Here is a 17,446-nt window from a genome sequence, read left to right on the forward strand (position 1 = left end):
TTCTTGGCTCGTCATTGGTTTTGTCTCTTTTTGTTTGAGTTTCTACTATAAATAGAGTGACTATGGGAAATTTCTCTTCAGAAAGAGAGCTGCTATCGATATAATAAAAGCCTTTCTTCAGAGAAAATATATAAAGAAATCAAGGAAGATATGGCTAAGGCTAGCACCAAAACAACCATGTTTTTCTACTTGGTTGTGATGCTCTCTTTTCTTCTTATTGCTTCCATTGCTGAAAGCCGATCATTGTTTGGCAGTAAGATTCCATTCGACATATATTTTTCTTTCCTCGCTCCACTAACTGCATTATTTATACATGCGTGACCTCATAAGTTTAGGACTCACTACACTTTTGATAGAGTTTCACTTTTTTTTGTATATCATAGACTCAAAACATAAATAACATGTGGGTCTCATTTATTTTATAAATAGATCTCATCATACATGTTATATTTCGACGGATATTTTGTTCATTTACAATATTGACTCACTACACCAAGTATTTTTTGTTGATGATATAAGCAGTAGGATTGACAGGGAAGACAGCTACCCCAGAGTGTGACTCGGTGTATGGAGTGATCAGTGGAGACACTTGCTTTTCGGTTACACAGATGTTCAACTTGACTACTGCCTTCTTTGACTCCATTAATCCCAATCTCAACTGTGACAAGCTCTTTGTTGGTCAATGGCTTTGTGTTGATGGCTCTGCTTAGGCTGATGACAAATGGATATGCTTGAATAAGGAGATTATGAAACTAATCTCCATGTTGTTTAATTTTGCTTCTATTTTTATTTTCTGGCTTTTGATAGTTTATTTGGCTGCTGAATTATGCTCCAGCAAGCATAACCCATTGGAATCTCAATGGAGTAGCTTCTTGATAAATTTAAAGCATGCCATGTACCCTTTTTTCAATCAGTAGTTGAATTTGCCTCTCTTCTTCAATGGTGCTTGAGGATTCAAATAAAAGCTCTTTATCAAAAGTTTTCTCAAAAAAGAAAATGACACATAAAAGAGAGGGCAGCTTGCTCTCTTCTTCGCAAAATTCTCCTCAAATTTTTGTGATTAAAATGAAAAAAAAAAAAAAAGAAAAATTTAAATCTCTGAATGTTGGCTTATGTCCTTAAGACTCTTCTAAAGAGCGAAATAAATAAAATTGTACATAAATAAACCTCGAAGCTCACGAGCAAACTATCAACTTACAATGATTGTCATAGATATAGTTTGGTTCCTCTGTTTTAATTGGTACAAAAGGAAAAAGGGGAAGGGAGACAAGTTGGTGCAAAACACTGCTCTTGAGCAACTACACTTCCTTTGGCTAATACCAGCATTAGGCCAATGTCATGGGCACTACATTCCAATTTCTCCGTACTATGAAATAAGCTTCAAGTCCCAAGCCCATGCCCACCACAGCCCAGTTGCTCTTCGATCTATGGCTGTTAGTGAGCTAATTTTAGCATCTCTTCTTTCTTCGCTTGCTTTTGCAGCTGCACGGAACTCGCAGAACCAGCAATCCCAGGCAAAGCTGTAGGCATGGTAATTATTTCCGACCCGTGACAGACTAGAGGGTTGTGTATGCTTTTCGAGCCGATATATGCACAAACGAGTTGGTGGATGACAATGGAAATATCGTAATGGATGAAACAGTTAAAAGTAAGACGTTTGTGATCCGCCAATTCTATGCCTACGCTGCACGAGCAGGAAGCAGCCGATTCGAATATTGCCGTCCAACATCTTTACCTACGCAGCGGTTGTGAACATCTTTTGCATATCGCAATATGAATGCCAAACTTAAAATTGGTAAAAATATGGATCGACTATAACAGCTTATTATTCATTCAATAATTTGCCTACGACATAATTCCCTCAACAACCTATTGATTTTAAATCCACTGCTACCACGTTGGAAGCATGCAATAGCAGCAATGAACAAAGTCACGTTTCAAGCATAACGTCCCCTACCTGGGCAACATTCACAAAAGTAATGTAACATACTCTCAATGAATAACAAATGTGCCCAACGCAAACAATATACCAGCAATTAAGTGAAAGCATCACCTTGATTAATATGCATAATTGTATTTGAACCATATGCTACCATTTTAAGATAAGCAATTTGTCATTCCAAATGGCAGCAGCTATCTCCAAGCATTTGATCAATTTAACAAGAAATATCAACCCTATATAAATAGGCAAAGTACCCCAATTCTTTATTTGATCAAAATTATAAAGACACATCACCCAAAGCTTTCCCAGGAGTGACAAAATCCAGAGAAGCAGTACAAAAGAAGTGACAAAAATGACAAGGGGAAAAAAAACTAGAGGATTTTCTAATCATACATCATCTCTCAGTAGATTGTGAAAGTGAAGTCTAGATGAGGGCTTGGATACCAAGTTGCTGCATCTCTCTTAGCTTCCATATTGGGTAGATAGCGCCTTCCCCGAGTTCTTCTGGATCTACTTGTTGCATAGCCCATGCATAGTAAACAGTGTGGATTGTATCCTACAAGACCCATAATTCTCAGAATGCATTGAAAATCTATAGGGAAAATAATAAAGAAACAAGCAAGAAACCATCTTTTAAGCCACAATAAGAAAATTAGATTCATTCTACAAAGTAACAAGGTGATACAGCACAAGGTTATTTAGATTATGATTCTCAGTTTGTAAAATTAGTCCATAGTTTAGGACTAAAGGCTTAATAGGGAAAAAGTTCACTCAAATGTATTAAGATTAATATATAGACTAAAACTGTCAATTGTGTTGTGCTATAAATTTTGGAAAATCCCGTCTGCAATTGTTAGCAATACGATCTGGTGAACAGTTTCCCCATCTTGTAAGATCTGTCCAAAGATGAGTTTCAACATAGCAACTAAAATGGCAGTCCATGCAAATTTAGCTTAAAGGTATTTTAACCTACTCAATTCCACACTTGGAAATTATGCGGACAGTGTTCGATACGTGTTCAAATTGTTTAGGAGATTGTTCAAAAGGTTATACCTTGCCCCCTTCTGTTATTGCACCATTTCGATCACGTACACAGTGGACTTGCTGTGTTTGGAACTGCAATTACTCCAAGAAACAGAACCATCAATTACTGCAGTTTTTGGATGCCTTCAATCAAGTAATCAGGAAAAGAAAATAAGAAAAATAGAATGAGTACCGCTACAATAATTATTGGGGAGGTTCCCATCATTTTGGTCTCTCTTACTTCGACCTCTGATACATGTAGAATCTGCACCAAGTCAAAACATGTGTTAGTAGTAAGCATCAACCCATATATCTTTAGGTTGTAGACTATATTAACCATGTCATAAAAACCAGATACAAACTAATCACTCTGATATCTGCCATTGAAATTGAGATTAGAACCATAGAGGTATATCTTCCATTTTCATTATAAGTGCATGTAGCAAGTTAAAAACACAGCTATTTTAATCTCAAGTTACATAAAACTCAAAAAAATTGGAAGTGCAAAATTATGCACCATTATTGGAAGATGTGCACAAATATGCATTCAGCAGTGTGACTGTATATATGGGTGTATCACCACATTCTAACAATCTTCTATACTCCTCTATTTTAATAATTGCAGGGACTGGCATAATGAGAGCAATCGGCTTGGGAGAACACTGATAAAATATTATTAAGCCCAACAACTCATTTGACAAAATATTGTAGGAGGATAATTGGGCAATTTCAAGATGGACACATCTCATTATATAATAGCATACATGAGAGGGTTATCACCCATATGACATCCAACCTCAACCACACATAACAGACTTCTTTCGTCTCGAAAAGTAGAAGATGCCGATGAAATGAATTGATTTAGCAAGCATCATAAAGGGTAGAAAACAGATATTTCTTTCATCCATACAAAGTGAATACTTAAATGATTATGAAATAGCAATCAACTATGGTAATAACATAGTTAAAGCACTGCAATCCTCTCAAACACAAGGGATAAATAAACAGAATTGAACAAAAAAAAAGGCGAAGTCCTTACCTTGTTATCAAAAAATATACCATGGCTCTGAAAAGCCTTGTGCTCTGCCTCACAACGAGTAATGACTTCAGGGCTGCAGTACTTCTTCAAAGTTTCCAAGTCTCCCTGTACATACAAAACAATTTATATTACTTCACAACTAGACAATCTGAATGACTCTTAAATGGGCACCACAATGAATGATATCTCCATGACGAAAATTCAAAAAATGTAAGAAAAGCCATGAAAAGAGGGAGCAGATCATGGCACTCACAAATAAGCTCAACTCAACACTCACCTTCATGTAAGCAATAAGGACAGGTCTAACAGCTTCCTGAACTTCAGCCACAAAATCCATTAAAGAGAATGATCTGATGCAAACAAGAATAAACAGATAAAAAAGGGGAAATCAGGATAAGAACAGGGAGGCAATTAATAGGTTGTTAAAATTCTGAAACAAAACCAAAAAGATCATATGATCATACGGATCTCGACGACGTATTTCCTTCAATGATGCCGCGGCATCGGTTTCTTGAAAGATAGTATCACTAACACTGTCATGAAAGGAAAATGTCATCTATGTAACTCTTTAGGGAACTCATGTGACATAGAGAGAGAGAGAGAGAGAGAGAGAGAGAGAGAGAGAGAGAGAGAGAGAGAGGGGGGCATACTCCTGAATTTTGTGAACAATAGGATTATCACTGGTCTCCCATCTTTCCCGCATGTCCTCTGCTATCTGTGAATTTCAGCCGAATGACAGAACTATGCATTATTGCAGAGCATGAAAACTCAAACTCACTCTCAAATGAAAGACATATATATATATATATATATATATATATATAGAGAGAGAGAGAGAGAGAGAGAGAGAGAGAGAGAGAGAGAATAGATCATACCTCTTGACTCTTCGTTACAACAGGCTCACTAAAGCCAGCAAAATGCTTGAATAAAGGATGGCCTTGCATCTGGTTTAGAAGAAGTTCATTCAACATGAGATGCAAGATGATTATAATATGTAGTTTTTCTTTTCATGTTAGTGACGTATTAACAATCGAGCATAAACTTGCCTTTTTTCTAAATGCCTCCCATTTTTTACTCCATCGAGACTGCTTTGTGGGTAGAACAGCAATGTCAGTTCTTGTGCTTGTTTCACCTTTGAAGGAAGGAGGGGGGGTAAATTCCAGGTGTTTTCTCTTACTAGGATTACCATATAACTCATCCTTCACAACATCATACCCCTTCTTCACAAAGTCGGTGACCTTTGCTTCCTTCAATCTCTGGAAGGCTAAAGATACCTTTGAGGAAGGTACACTTGACTTAAATTTTCCAAAAATAGTCTCTGCATTATCTCTAGTCTCAGTTCGTTTGTCTGTCTCTTGACCAGATGCGGCCTTCCTATCATCTTTTACATCTGCACCATCTTTATCCGAAGTGCCAGTGGACTCAGAAGACTCTTCCTTCCCACTTTTAAAAGTTTCTTTGACCTGAATCGCACAATTACAATAAATAATTAATGCTGGCAATTAATAGCATGGTGCAGCAACTCTATAAAAGGACTATCAATCTAAACAGCAAGCAAACCTCCTCTTTTGCAGCTGAAATCTTCTCTTTAACATTGGCAGAAACCTGCAAACAACACAAATACCAATAAATCACATTCTACTAATGAATATACTATTTTAAATTCATGAGAGGAAGAGGCTTAATGAAGTTTGGATGATAAATGATTCACCAAAGAACTGTAAAGTAAAATTACAGGGACTTTAACCTAAGCCAGCATCACAGACTTACAATTTCAAGGCGCACACATGTGTGCAGATATCCCAGATAAACTATATATAGACCATATACATTGGCAAGAATGCTAGATTAAAGGATTATGACTGCTGGCAGAAGCAGAAGCAGGAGCAGTTGTCAAAGTGCTATCTTTTATATCAAATAGGATCCAAAGCAACATAAATACAGGTAAAATGCATGTGTTTCTAAGCATTTTAGTCCGTATTTTGTGTTCCATAACTTAAGATATCACAAAAGAGCATATTGAAGATAACCAGAAGAAAGGCATCCCAGTGTGTACTGTGTAGATCTTGTGTTCAATGGAAACATGCATATAACCAGAAATACAAATTACTCAAAACTCAATGTGGACATATATAATATCTGAATATCAATTTGAAAAAACACCTTTTTTGCTGTAGCTTCAGCCTCTGTCCAAACACCATCCACATGCTTGTACAGCTTCTCAGTTGTCCGCTTCGTTCTGCATTCGCCATTTCACCATCTCAGGCCCTCCCTTGACATACAAAAGTATGTCTCAGCCTATTAACTAATAAAAGCTAAAATTACATAAGGCATGAACATAATAATGCCATAAAATTACCTAACTTTCAGCTCATCTTTCGCTCCTTTCAGTTCTTCTGCTTTCTCCTTCAGCTCCTTGACTGACTGTTGAAATTCTTGATTTCTGCTTCCAACAAAATAACAATCAGATTAAATCTGTAGGTAGCAAAGAGAGGAGAGAAAACTGAAAAAGAAAAAAGAAAACCCACAAAAGTACTGGAGAAAGAACAGAGCTTAACAAAGCCATGAAATTGAACTGGGATTCTTAGAGGAGACTTGCTCACTCGAGCTGTTCAAATTAGAATAATAGAAACGATAGAAGAAAATAACAAGAGAAGGATTTATGTGGTTTGGGTCCAGAGAGCATACATCCACGGACACAAAATCTCAAAGGGTTAAATTTCATTCACTCATGTGTTCATATATAAACCATAACTCACTCCTTTATAAGCATTAATCAAGCCAATGATTTCGATAATCAATCACATGATTTTCTCATAATCATGAGATTTTTTAATTCTCCCCCTCAAATTGTGCATGAGTGAAGTTCACAACTTGCAAAATGTGAAGGTCGATAATTGAACAGAACCAGAATGCTTATCAATGCAGAAATTGGACAAAAATGAAGAAATAGATGAAAGGGGAAGAAAAGAAGGAAGATTGGGCTGAAAGCAACAGACAAAAATTTTGTAGCAGAACTTGAAGAAAATCACAGCATCCAAACTGTACATAAGAAAAAACAAAAACTGAATTCTATAGATCAGTAGAAGCAGAAGCAAGAAAAGTGAGCCAGCAGTAGACAACCAACAGCAAGCCAAATCAAGCAACAAGTGGAGGCAGTAGACTAAAATAGCAATCCAAATAGGAAAAAATATGGCTTTCAAAAGCAGCAAGAACAGAGGTCCAGCTTACTACGATGAACAGGAACTGAAGTAGAGACAGAAGAAAGTAAAATACTACTGAAGTAGTAGTATTTAATCCAAACAATAGCATAGACCCAAATTCAAAGAAGACTCCGCAAGCAGAAAGAGCCAAACAATAGACCAAGACTAAAAATGACTGTTGTGATGCTGAATTAGTTGAGGATTCATGCGACTGAGATGAAGAATAGAAGCACACTGGAGAAGCTGGGTTTGATGAACGTAGGCAGGTGATTTTCCAAAGTCAGTAACGAGGCTCTGTTTTGTGAGAAAGAAGCAGAGTGCTGGGCTACTAAATGTAGATCAAATAAAGAACAATAAAGGAAAGAGGGATGAGAGGAAGACCAAGAAATCAGAACTTAAGGCTCTGATGCCATGTTGAAATTTAGAATAATACAAAAGACAGGAGAAAATAACAAGAGACAGGATTTATGTGGTTTGGCTACAAAGAGGCTATGTCCATGTACACGAAACCTCAAAGGGTTATATTTTATTCACTTGTGTGTTTAACATAACACAAAAGAATCCATATTTCTAATGGACAATAAAATATATATGACATCGTATCAATAAACCATAAATCACTACTTTATATAAGCATTAATCAAACCAATGATTTTGCTAATCAATCACATGATTTTCTCATAACCATGAGATTTTTTATTACAAGCTACTGCCATAAAGATTGCTCATATTCCACATTGAAATTCAACTCCACAAAGCCTTGTATCCCAAAAACTAAACTTCACGTGAACAAAGGAATACAAAATTAAACTCAATAGCAGAAGAAATTATCTCAAACTTCAACTAGTATTTCTTTTCCTTTTCCCCCCCTTCAAAATCCAAATCAGATCAGTTATGGGCATAGCCTTAGTTAGATTTACAAAGCCACTCACAATCCCAGAAAAAAAAGAAGGGTCATGATACGTGACAAGCAACATAAAGATTAATCACAAATCCAGAAGTGAATCCAAAATTATATAATGTTAAGGTGTGTAGGATATAACCTTAAATTGGATGGTATGGAGGAAAAGGATCAATATAACCTATCCCAATTACTTTTGGGATTAAAGCTTATTTAAAAAAAAAAAAAAAAAAAAAAAAAAAAAAAAAACCCTTTAAAAGCTCAACCAGCATTCCCACCAAGCAAAAATCTAAAAATTTATAAGTCATCCCTACTAAGCACCCAAACAATAAAAATCTGAAAATTCGAAATTGTACACCCTCTTCTAGCCTCTCAGGAAGCATGTGCAGAATTTTACCAGTATGCTTGGTACAGGAAATATCCAGAGAACATACTCAGCTATAGAAGTTAAATAGAGAAATGCAGAGTTCTCAGCTTTAGATGGGCACAAAAACACCATTATCCTCAGTCCAAAATAAAAAACCTAAGAGAGTATCAGAAATATAACAAATAACAACCCACACATGCATACATCCATAAAGAGAACCAAAGCCTAAACGGAAGATTACCTAGTGGCCTCTCCTTTTACTTTCTTGGACAATTCATTGAATACACCAAATTGACGATAACCCGAGTACCCATTTGTCGATGGCAACCGTAATCTCGCACTTGAACCCTACAGCAGCAAATCCAAATCCAAATCCAAGAAACAAAAGCACTTTTAACACTAATTATAATAACAACAAAAATGACAAGTTTCCCCTATTGCACAGTTGATGTTAAGTGAAGAACCTGTTGAGACGTTAGGTGAAGAAAAAGGGGCTGCCTATAAAGGAACAAATCTCGAACCAGCTTCCTACTAGCCATTAAAATTTTCCCGAGAAATGAAGGGGTTTATATTTAGAGTTGATGCTGGGTAGCTATTTTATATCATAGATTTTCCTCCCAGAGAAAGGAAGGAGAATGACAGGATGTTTAGTTTTCGTTTCAACCAAACAATCGCTAGGGAACTAATTTGCCCTAACGTACCTGCAGCTATGATAGAGGCGACTTGTTTGGCTAGCTGGATAAGTTATACGTGACTAGGGATTTGGAAAGCCGCAGTCGCATGTAACTGTGGGCTGGATAAACTGGACTTGTCGCCTCGTATATAGGGGTGGCCGATTATCTGAATAGAAATTGAATTGGCCTGTAGTTTTGATTTAAATTTAAGTCTATTTTCATTTTCATTTTAATTTAATTCTAATTTAATTCTCAGTTATAATTTATTAAATTTAATGGTTAAAATTAAAAAAAAAAAAATTTTTATGAAGTTAAATAAAATAATTTCGATTCAATTTAAATTTAATTTTAATCTGATTTTAATTTTAAATTGATTTAATTTTTCGGACCAAATTCTAGGGATAGCCACACGATCGAAAAACTAATCTATCAACCAGCAGACAATAAAAATTTAAATTTCCAATCGAATATATATATATATATATATATATATATATATATATATATATAATTTATGATAATAATAAAAATAAAAATAATTACTTTTGAGGATTTTTAAATAAAAAATAAATTTAAACCAATTAATATAAAATAAATGTAATTCATCTATTTAAAATTTGACTAACCATTCATAATTAAAAAATTAAAATTAAGTAATTAAGTAACTAAATAATTGGTATAAAAAATAAATAATAGATGATTAATTGGTCCATCCTCTTCCCATTTATATATATATATATATATATATATATATATATATATATATATATATAAATCATATAGGTTATATACAAATAAAGCATATAGGTTTTCCCCTTATGCTGACACTAGGATTCTAAAGCTATTATATTTATGCCACATGACAATATTTAAAATAATCAAGTTTTTTCCATTATTATCACATGGATTTCTAAAACTGTTATATTTATGCCACAAATGGCAATATTAAATTAAATTTATTGCTAATAATTTTTTCTCTCACTACATGTGTTAATTTCATTGATAGCGATTTTTTATAAAAAGTAAGCTGAATTGAATTTATTAATATTTATTAAATTTCATTGAATTTTAAAATTAAATATTTTAAGTTACCAAATTTAAATACTAAATCATCTACAATTAAACACTAAATTTAATTGCAGTAAATGTGTTTAAAAATATTTCATTTTTCTTTAAAATAACTGTTATTGACATTTTTAAATTAAAAATTAGGAAACCTTATATTGAATGACAATTATATTTAGTAATTAATATTTTTCTATTATTTAAATTTGAAAGATCAAAATAATTAAATATTGTGTTTAGAAAATTAAATTATATGATAATTGTATGTTACAACTATTTAAGAAATATAGAAAAAATTGTCATCATTAAATTTAATTAAATATTGCTACTTAGTATAAATTTGTTAGACTTATAATCATATTTACTCTTAAATTTATTTTACAAAAATTTAGACTGCCTCTTTATCAGAAAGTAAATGAAACATATATAAAATTAATATTTATATTTATTGGGTATAATTAATAAATTGATCTAATTAACTCTTAATTTTTATCTACCTCTAATCAAATAGAGCTTTCTATGCATTTTTAATAATTAAATAATAATAATAATAATAACTTATTATAATAGTAAAGTGCAATAATTAAATATTTTATAACTTATATATACATAATTGGAGAATTAATAACTTAATCATAATTTAAAAAAATTGTATAATTAATAATAAAAATAGGAAGAATTTAATGAAATTACTTCACGCATATATATAATTTAAAAAATATTAATTACACTATAAAAGATATAAAAAAATAAAAATTAAATATTAATACATATTTCTTACTTATCATAACTATAAAAATAAAATTTTATTTCATTTTTTTATAATTCATATATATATCATTCAATATATCACTAAAAATATGTCTTTATTAAATATGTAACAAAATAAGATAAATAAAAAATAAAATAACATTAAAGTAAATTAAAATTTATTAAATATATAAAAAGAAGAGGGAAGGCAAAGTATTTAGTTTTATGTGATTAATTTTATAGTATAATTTTAAATTATTTTATTAATCTTAAGATATATAATTTTTATTTTTTTATAATTAAATAAAATAATTAAAAATTTAAATATCATTAAATGAGAAATTTATAAAATTATTAAAATATATCTAATATTTTTAATTAGTTAGCCATAAAAGTTGGTAACAATGACAATAATAAAAATACTTAATGGCAATAGTAATTATAATAATTATTTATATTAATTATTATAATTATTAAATATAATAATTTCTATATAATAAATGTCACGTGGCAGCACTAAAATTTATACTGCCATGTAGCAATAGCAAAAGGAAATTTTCTTACTTTATAATGCCACGTAACAGCATTAAAATTTAGAATGCTAGGTGGCAACAATAAGAAAAAAAACCTACATTTTTTATATATATTGTCACGACCCAACCTATGGGTCGGACCGGCACTATGACTTGGGCCAGCCTAAAGCCGCCGAGGCCCGTAGTAAGCCTAACTATTCCTCAACCCAACTCTAAGGCCCATTTGGGCTCAATTTCAAGAATTCAACCAAACATAGTTTGACAATAAAATGGACCTTTCAACGGAGAGTTTTTGACTCACCCGACCTGTAAACACAATATATAATCAATTGGGGAGCTGAGCTCACCCTCCACATATTCAAATGTCATAAAAATAAATGAGAGCTCAGCTCCCTCATCCAGTCCAATATACATGCATATAATAAGTTTACAGGTCCAACATGGTAATTATATTACAGACCCAAATCAAATAAATATTTCTAACACATGCGAAATTCTAGGAGTTAACAGAATTATACAAACATAAATAAACGACCTGCAAAGAAGAAAAACAGGTTAACCACAACAATAATCCTCCTGTAGCCTGGAAAAATAATGAACAGGAGTGAGCGTTCAACTCAGAGAGTAAAATATCAATTTTTATCCATAATCTCTATAACTATCTAAAGCTAATGCACACCTGTAGAGTGAAATGCAACATCGGCAATATTTTCACATCATAATAGCAAAAAGGTAATTTGGAAAAGTCACACACCCGATAATGTCAAACAATACATATATGGGAGCTGATCCCCTATTCAGCCCTCTTAATCCAAACTGTGCCAGCGAAGAACTCAAACTCGGACTTTCGCTTAATAAACCAAATCGGAGTCCCAACGAAGAACTCAAGCAGTGTCTATCCCAAAGGATCGGGTCCCAGCGAAGAACTCAAGCCGTGTCTACCTCGAAGGATCTAGTCTCAGCGAAGAACTCAAGCCGTGTCTACCCGTCCTGTCCATAGCCAACACCACACCACACGCATGCCAACTCACGCACACTGCTCCAAATTACCATAACAACATCCATGGCACTTTAACAGTTGTGAATGCAACATAAAACGTGCCTAGAGTTTAACTACATAGATACATACATATAAGTGATGCATGGCATGCTTAAACATATAATAATATTGAAATTATAATTAAAATTAATATTTTACTCACAGACTCAATCGAAATCACTGTGGCGGCTGGACGGAGGAGGAAGGCTATCCCGACTCACCTGACAATTTTATTACAATTATTTAATAAATTTAACTCAATACAAGCTAAGAAAAAGACCAAATACATCATAAGTTGTGCCGAAAATCCAGTAGAGTCTTCCCTATACCTCGGACCTACCAAACCTGCAAAAAAGCTTAAAACACATTTCTATATCCACAAAACCATATATCCACAACTCAATCATATCACGCAGCCATTCCTGGGCCCATCCAAATAGTCATCAATCACAATATATAAAATTACAGTTTAATCTTTATGATTGACGATTTTTGCAAAAACTACCCAAATAAACTCTAAAAATTCTAAAATTTTGCCCCGCGGTCCTTGGCAATATTACTAAGCTAATGCAAAAAGAATCATGATTTTCTGAGCCACCACAAATATTTTATGAATTTTTAATATAATTCAAGTACTAGAAAATTACGAAAAAGCAAGGTTCGATTTACCTATGCCGATTCCGATTTCAAGAACGCACTCGGGACATCTGATAATGGTGGGGTAGCCAAAATATCGATCAAATTTCAAGACTTTTTTGATAGCCGGTCTGTCTTGCCAGAAATTCACAGACCCGAGCAACTGTCAAATTCCCCATGAATTGAAGGTACCTACACGAAGCCCACAACACGGGGGTTAGTATATAATTTTTACAAAATTTTCTAAGTTTATTTAATGTTCGGAAAAACACTACGAAGTCTCATGGGACCCACCAAAAAACGGTGTCGGAAAATTTTAAAATTTGTATTACCGTGAAGCTCTCGACGAGTGGAGGGCTCTGGTACTCTCGGTTTTCTCGTGGGGTTCACGGTTTGCGAGAAATCTAGCCCAAAAATCAAAATGGACTAAAACTTCCTGAACAAAAATTGGACAAATCGCTCGATGGATTTTGGTGTTCTTGGTGTTTATAGAAAACTCTCGAGGTGCAGATGGTGTTTGACACAAGACCCGATCCAATCAGTGACCGGATCGACCAGATTTCATCCGGGAAGCTAAAGCGGCGCACGTGCGCAGGTGAGTCTTCGCGCAGGTTTTCCGGCCGCCTGGAGCGTTGGCCGGCCGTGGGGAGGTACTGGGGCGGTGTGCCGGCGAGGTGGGGAAGGCTGGGTGGAGGAGGTGCGGCCTGGGGAGGAGGGAGGAGAGAGAAAACGGGAGAGAGAGGAAGGAGGGTCGGGACGCGAGGGGAAGAGAAGAAAAGAAGAAGGGAGGCCGATCCGATTTGATCGGTCCGATCCCATCCTGTTCGATTCGGCCAGTTCGATTCAGGATACAAAATTTTGAATTTTTACTCTGCCTTGGGATCGAAACGATGCCCAAAAATTTTGAAAAAATTATAGAAAACTCAAAAAAATTTGTAGAGTCCAAATATATTTTTAGTTTTGCCACGTGGTCTTTTAATTAATTTTTTAAAAATTATCAAAGTTTTATATTTTCGGGAAATCAAACCCGATTTCGAAAATTCGAAAAATTTCAAATAATTTCCTAAATTTTAAATAAAATAAAATATTAATATTACTCATTAAATAATAAATTTAAAAATTTATTATTTTGTGAGTAATAAAAATTTGGGGTGTTACATATATATATATATATATATATATATATATTATTTTTTGAATAAAATATTTTTATTATATTTTAAATGAAATAATTATGGAAACTACTATTAATATATTAATACATGTATAAAAAGAATTAAATAAATATTTTAATTAATTATATCATAAATTAATTAAAAATCTATTATTATAATAAGTAAAAATTTATTCAAATTAAACAAAAAAGAAATTTTAATTTAAAATTAGCTTAATAATAATAATAATTTATCTTATTTAAAATATAATTAAAAATTAAATTCAAAAATAAAAATTATAAATGACCACGCATAGTATGGGTATTATGCTAATTATGTAATAAAAGAAATTATATAGTTGATTAATTATTTCATATCTATCAGGTTTGATTTAGTTTAGTTTAATAATTGAAAGTATATTTTTCACCTGATAGATTTATATCCGAATTATAACTCTCCTATTTCTTTACTAAAAAGATTTAATATTTAATAAAATATATACACATAAATAATTATAATTATTTTAAATTATACCATTCCATATTGTTTTATATGGAATAATGGATGTAGGATATAAGAGGAGGTAAATTGAGGGAAGAGTGGGTGTGATCCAGCCCAGGTTAGCAATATTCATATATTTGGATTGAATTCCAGGCTGGAGATTAATACGCAACCAAATGAGTCCTAGCGCTACGCAGGCGGGCTCAGAGTTGGCACTGGCAGGCAGCCTGCCTTCTCTTTCCCAGGGCAAAGCAGCCGTGTTCAGACTTCAGAGCTGTGAGACAACTCTTTCCAAGGTATCAAATTTGTGTTGATGGGCGTGTTGATGGGCTTGTGCTTTGTTAGAACATTTACACGATTTTTCTTTGGTCAGGCCTTTCCTCTATTTTGGATAACCCTTGTCCTTTAAAAAAATAATAAAATATTAAAAGCAGTTTCAACTCAACTTTTGAGAGTCATTGAGATTGAAACACCAAAATTGCTTTTCGTGAAATTTTTTTTTTCCTGGAAAAACAGCTTCAACACCAATGCCAAGCAATCCGTTTATGATCTCAGGATCTTGTCTAGTTTTACCACTAAGTCAAAATCTCATTGGCATAAGTATATAAAATCCATAGCATATGTAAAATAAGCAAGCTCCTATGCAGTTATAGACAGAATACAGAAAAGAAAATTCCAAGACAACACCAAAAAGGAAAACTAGAATTGGTATTGGAGGCATGTAGCCACTAGCTAACTAGTTACAAGCCTCATTGGCAATAGAGAAGAATTTGGCTTGTCTGGCTGCAGCCTCCTCCGAGACCAATGCTTGTATAAACAGAGTCTTCACTTCCCAAGCTGCATATGGAAACCCCTTTCTAGCATAAGAGTTGAGAAGGGCTGCACTCCCCTGCTTTAACAACCCAGCGAACGCATTCTCATCATCGTTCCTACCCGTTGATTCTAACAACGTCAATCCAGATCTGTACCGCTCAAACGTTCTCGACCCAAACACGTTCGATACCGTCGACGTCTGTGGGACCATCCTTGGCCAATCCTCTCTCCTGCTGCTCCAGTACCTGACTCTCACACACACACATCAACATTTCAATACCTCCTGGGTCAACTCAGATTCAACCAAGTTTTTGTATACATCTATTAAGAGGGAGAGGAAGAGATCTTACTGTGGAGTGCATCTTCCTCTGGCTCTTGTGAAGAGAAACCCAGGTCTTGAAGCTGCTGCTCTTGTAGCTGCAAGAAAGAGAGTAACGAGCAGTAGTCGACTCAACGAAAAAGACCTCTCCATCTATCTTTTTAGGTTGCTTCCAAATCTAATCAAGCTTCCATTTTCTTTTGCAGTTTCGATTTGGGATCTTGAAATCAGTTTCTTGTAAGTTAGTATAAATGGTCGGAGCGGAGAGCACTTTGAATTCCAGATGGATTATGGAGGTGCTTTTTTGGAACCTGAGCCATCGTGTTTTGTAAACAATTGTTTTTTATAGAACCATTTGGACAATATTACCCTTCTCATTTCCTTTGAATTATTTATTTATTTATTTAATGCAAAAATTGCATTAAGGGTAATAAAGAGTTTTTAATGTATAAAAATGTAAAATTAAAAAAAAAAAAGGGGGGAAGTTTAAAGATTTAGAAGCAGGGGAAGGCGTTGGCTGTAAACAGTGAGATTCCCACGTTTCACGTGTCATGACAAATCAGCAACTCCACCCAAGCAAACGAGCATGAATATCAAATAAAATACTTTAATCACCAAAAATAGTTTCCAACTACAACTGCTATGGCTCCCAACTTCCTTCCAGCATTGATCCCAGCATCAAAATTCAACTTTATGAAACCAATAGGAGGGGGAGTCCAGATGGAATGCTATTGATCTCCTAATTAAGGAGATGTACGCGGCTCCTGCTGAGGCACAGGGAACTCTTCATAGAATTTAATTGCTTTGGCTATTACCTCTTGATAAATTAGAGCATTTCTGCTCTTCCAAATAGCCCATAACATATGCACTAACAACAAAGTGATTTGCTTCCCCTGTGCTTGATGTTGCAGGAATGAAGTTAACACAATCCAACAGTCAGCCATGTGATTACTAGTAAGCAATAAAGATTTAAGTTTTAAAGAGAATTTACCCATATTTCAACTGCTCTCGGACATTGAAAGAAAATATGCTTCAAGGATTCAGTCTCACCACAGAACCTCATCGTTTGTTCCATTCCACAGGATTTTGTTTTCTATTGATTGTTGGGTAAACTCGCCAATTACTAGATCCTGAGACCTGCTATAGGTGAACATCGATTATTTCAGCTGGAAATTTGAATTAAATTAAATTAATTTGATTTAATGCAATTTATTAATTTTAATATTAACCTTAAATCTATTTTTCATATTTATTTTAAACTATTATTTTAAGTTAATTTTAGACTTGATTAAAATTATATTTATTTTGATTTTGGACCCAATTTTGAGCCGTTTTCTGATTTTATTTCAGATCATAAAATTACTAAACTATTCATTTTCACTTCTTCAAAAATTAGCAATAAATAGAAATTTCAAAATAAAATTAATCTCAAATTCCATATATCCCAAATAAATAATTAAAAACCTGTATAAATAATTAATGATTCA

General features: G+C 33.6%; 2 protein-coding genes across 2 annotated transcripts; both read right to left on the bottom strand.

The window, feature by feature from the left end:
* Positions 1-2,027: 2,027 nt before the first annotated feature.
* Positions 2,028-9,209, bottom strand: LOC110647270 (mitochondrial import inner membrane translocase subunit TIM44-2). Its single transcript, XM_021801018.2, has 14 exons — positions 8,940-9,209; positions 8,717-8,823; positions 6,364-6,447; positions 6,168-6,243; positions 5,565-5,609; positions 5,051-5,467; positions 4,880-4,948; positions 4,655-4,719; positions 4,469-4,537; positions 4,282-4,354; positions 4,005-4,109; positions 3,159-3,230; positions 2,996-3,058; positions 2,028-2,498 (listed from the first exon to the last, which is right to left on the bottom strand). Exons 1-14 carry the CDS (start codon positions 9,012-9,014, stop codon positions 2,367-2,369), a joined length of 1,452 nt encoding a protein of 483 aa, XP_021656710.2. The 5' UTR covers positions 9,015-9,209; the 3' UTR covers positions 2,028-2,366.
* Positions 9,210-15,403: 6,194 nt separating this feature from the next.
* LOC110647278 (protodermal factor 1) lies at positions 15,404-16,283 on the bottom strand. The gene is made up of 2 exons (XM_021801039.2): positions 15,991-16,283; positions 15,404-15,885 (listed from the first exon to the last, which is right to left on the bottom strand). The coding sequence occupies exons 1-2, from the start codon at positions 16,110-16,112 to the stop codon at positions 15,564-15,566; spliced, it is 444 nt and encodes a 147-aa protein (XP_021656731.1). The 5' UTR covers positions 16,113-16,283; the 3' UTR covers positions 15,404-15,563.
* Between the last annotated feature and the right edge of the window lie 1,163 nt (positions 16,284-17,446).

The sequence above is a fragment of the Hevea brasiliensis genome, chromosome 7 (assembly GCF_030052815.1).
Source record: "Hevea brasiliensis isolate MT/VB/25A 57/8 chromosome 7, ASM3005281v1, whole genome shotgun sequence".
Classification (NCBI taxonomy): Eukaryota; Viridiplantae; Streptophyta; class Magnoliopsida; order Malpighiales; family Euphorbiaceae; genus Hevea; species Hevea brasiliensis.

Coding starts and splice junctions, on each gene's coding strand:
- LOC110647270 (XM_021801018.2), bottom strand. CDS start 9,014: ATGGCTAGTAGGAAGCTGGTTCGAGATTTGTTCCTTTATAGGCAGCCC. Junction 6,448..8,716: donor GTAAAAGGAGAGGCCACTAG/GTAATCTTCCGT, acceptor TGTTGGAAGCAG/AAATCAAGAATTTCAACAGT. Junction 5,610..6,167: donor CTGAAGCTACAGCAAAAAAG/GTGTTTTTTCAA, acceptor TGTTGTTTGCAG/GTTTCTGCCAATGTTAAAGA.
- LOC110647278 (XM_021801039.2), bottom strand. CDS start 16,112: ATGGAGAGGTCTTTTTCGTTGAGTCGACTACTGCTCGTTACTCTCTTT. Junction 15,886..15,990: donor AGAGGAAGATGCACTCCACA/GTAAGATCTCTT, acceptor TGTGAGAGTCAG/GTACTGGAGCAGCAGGAGAG.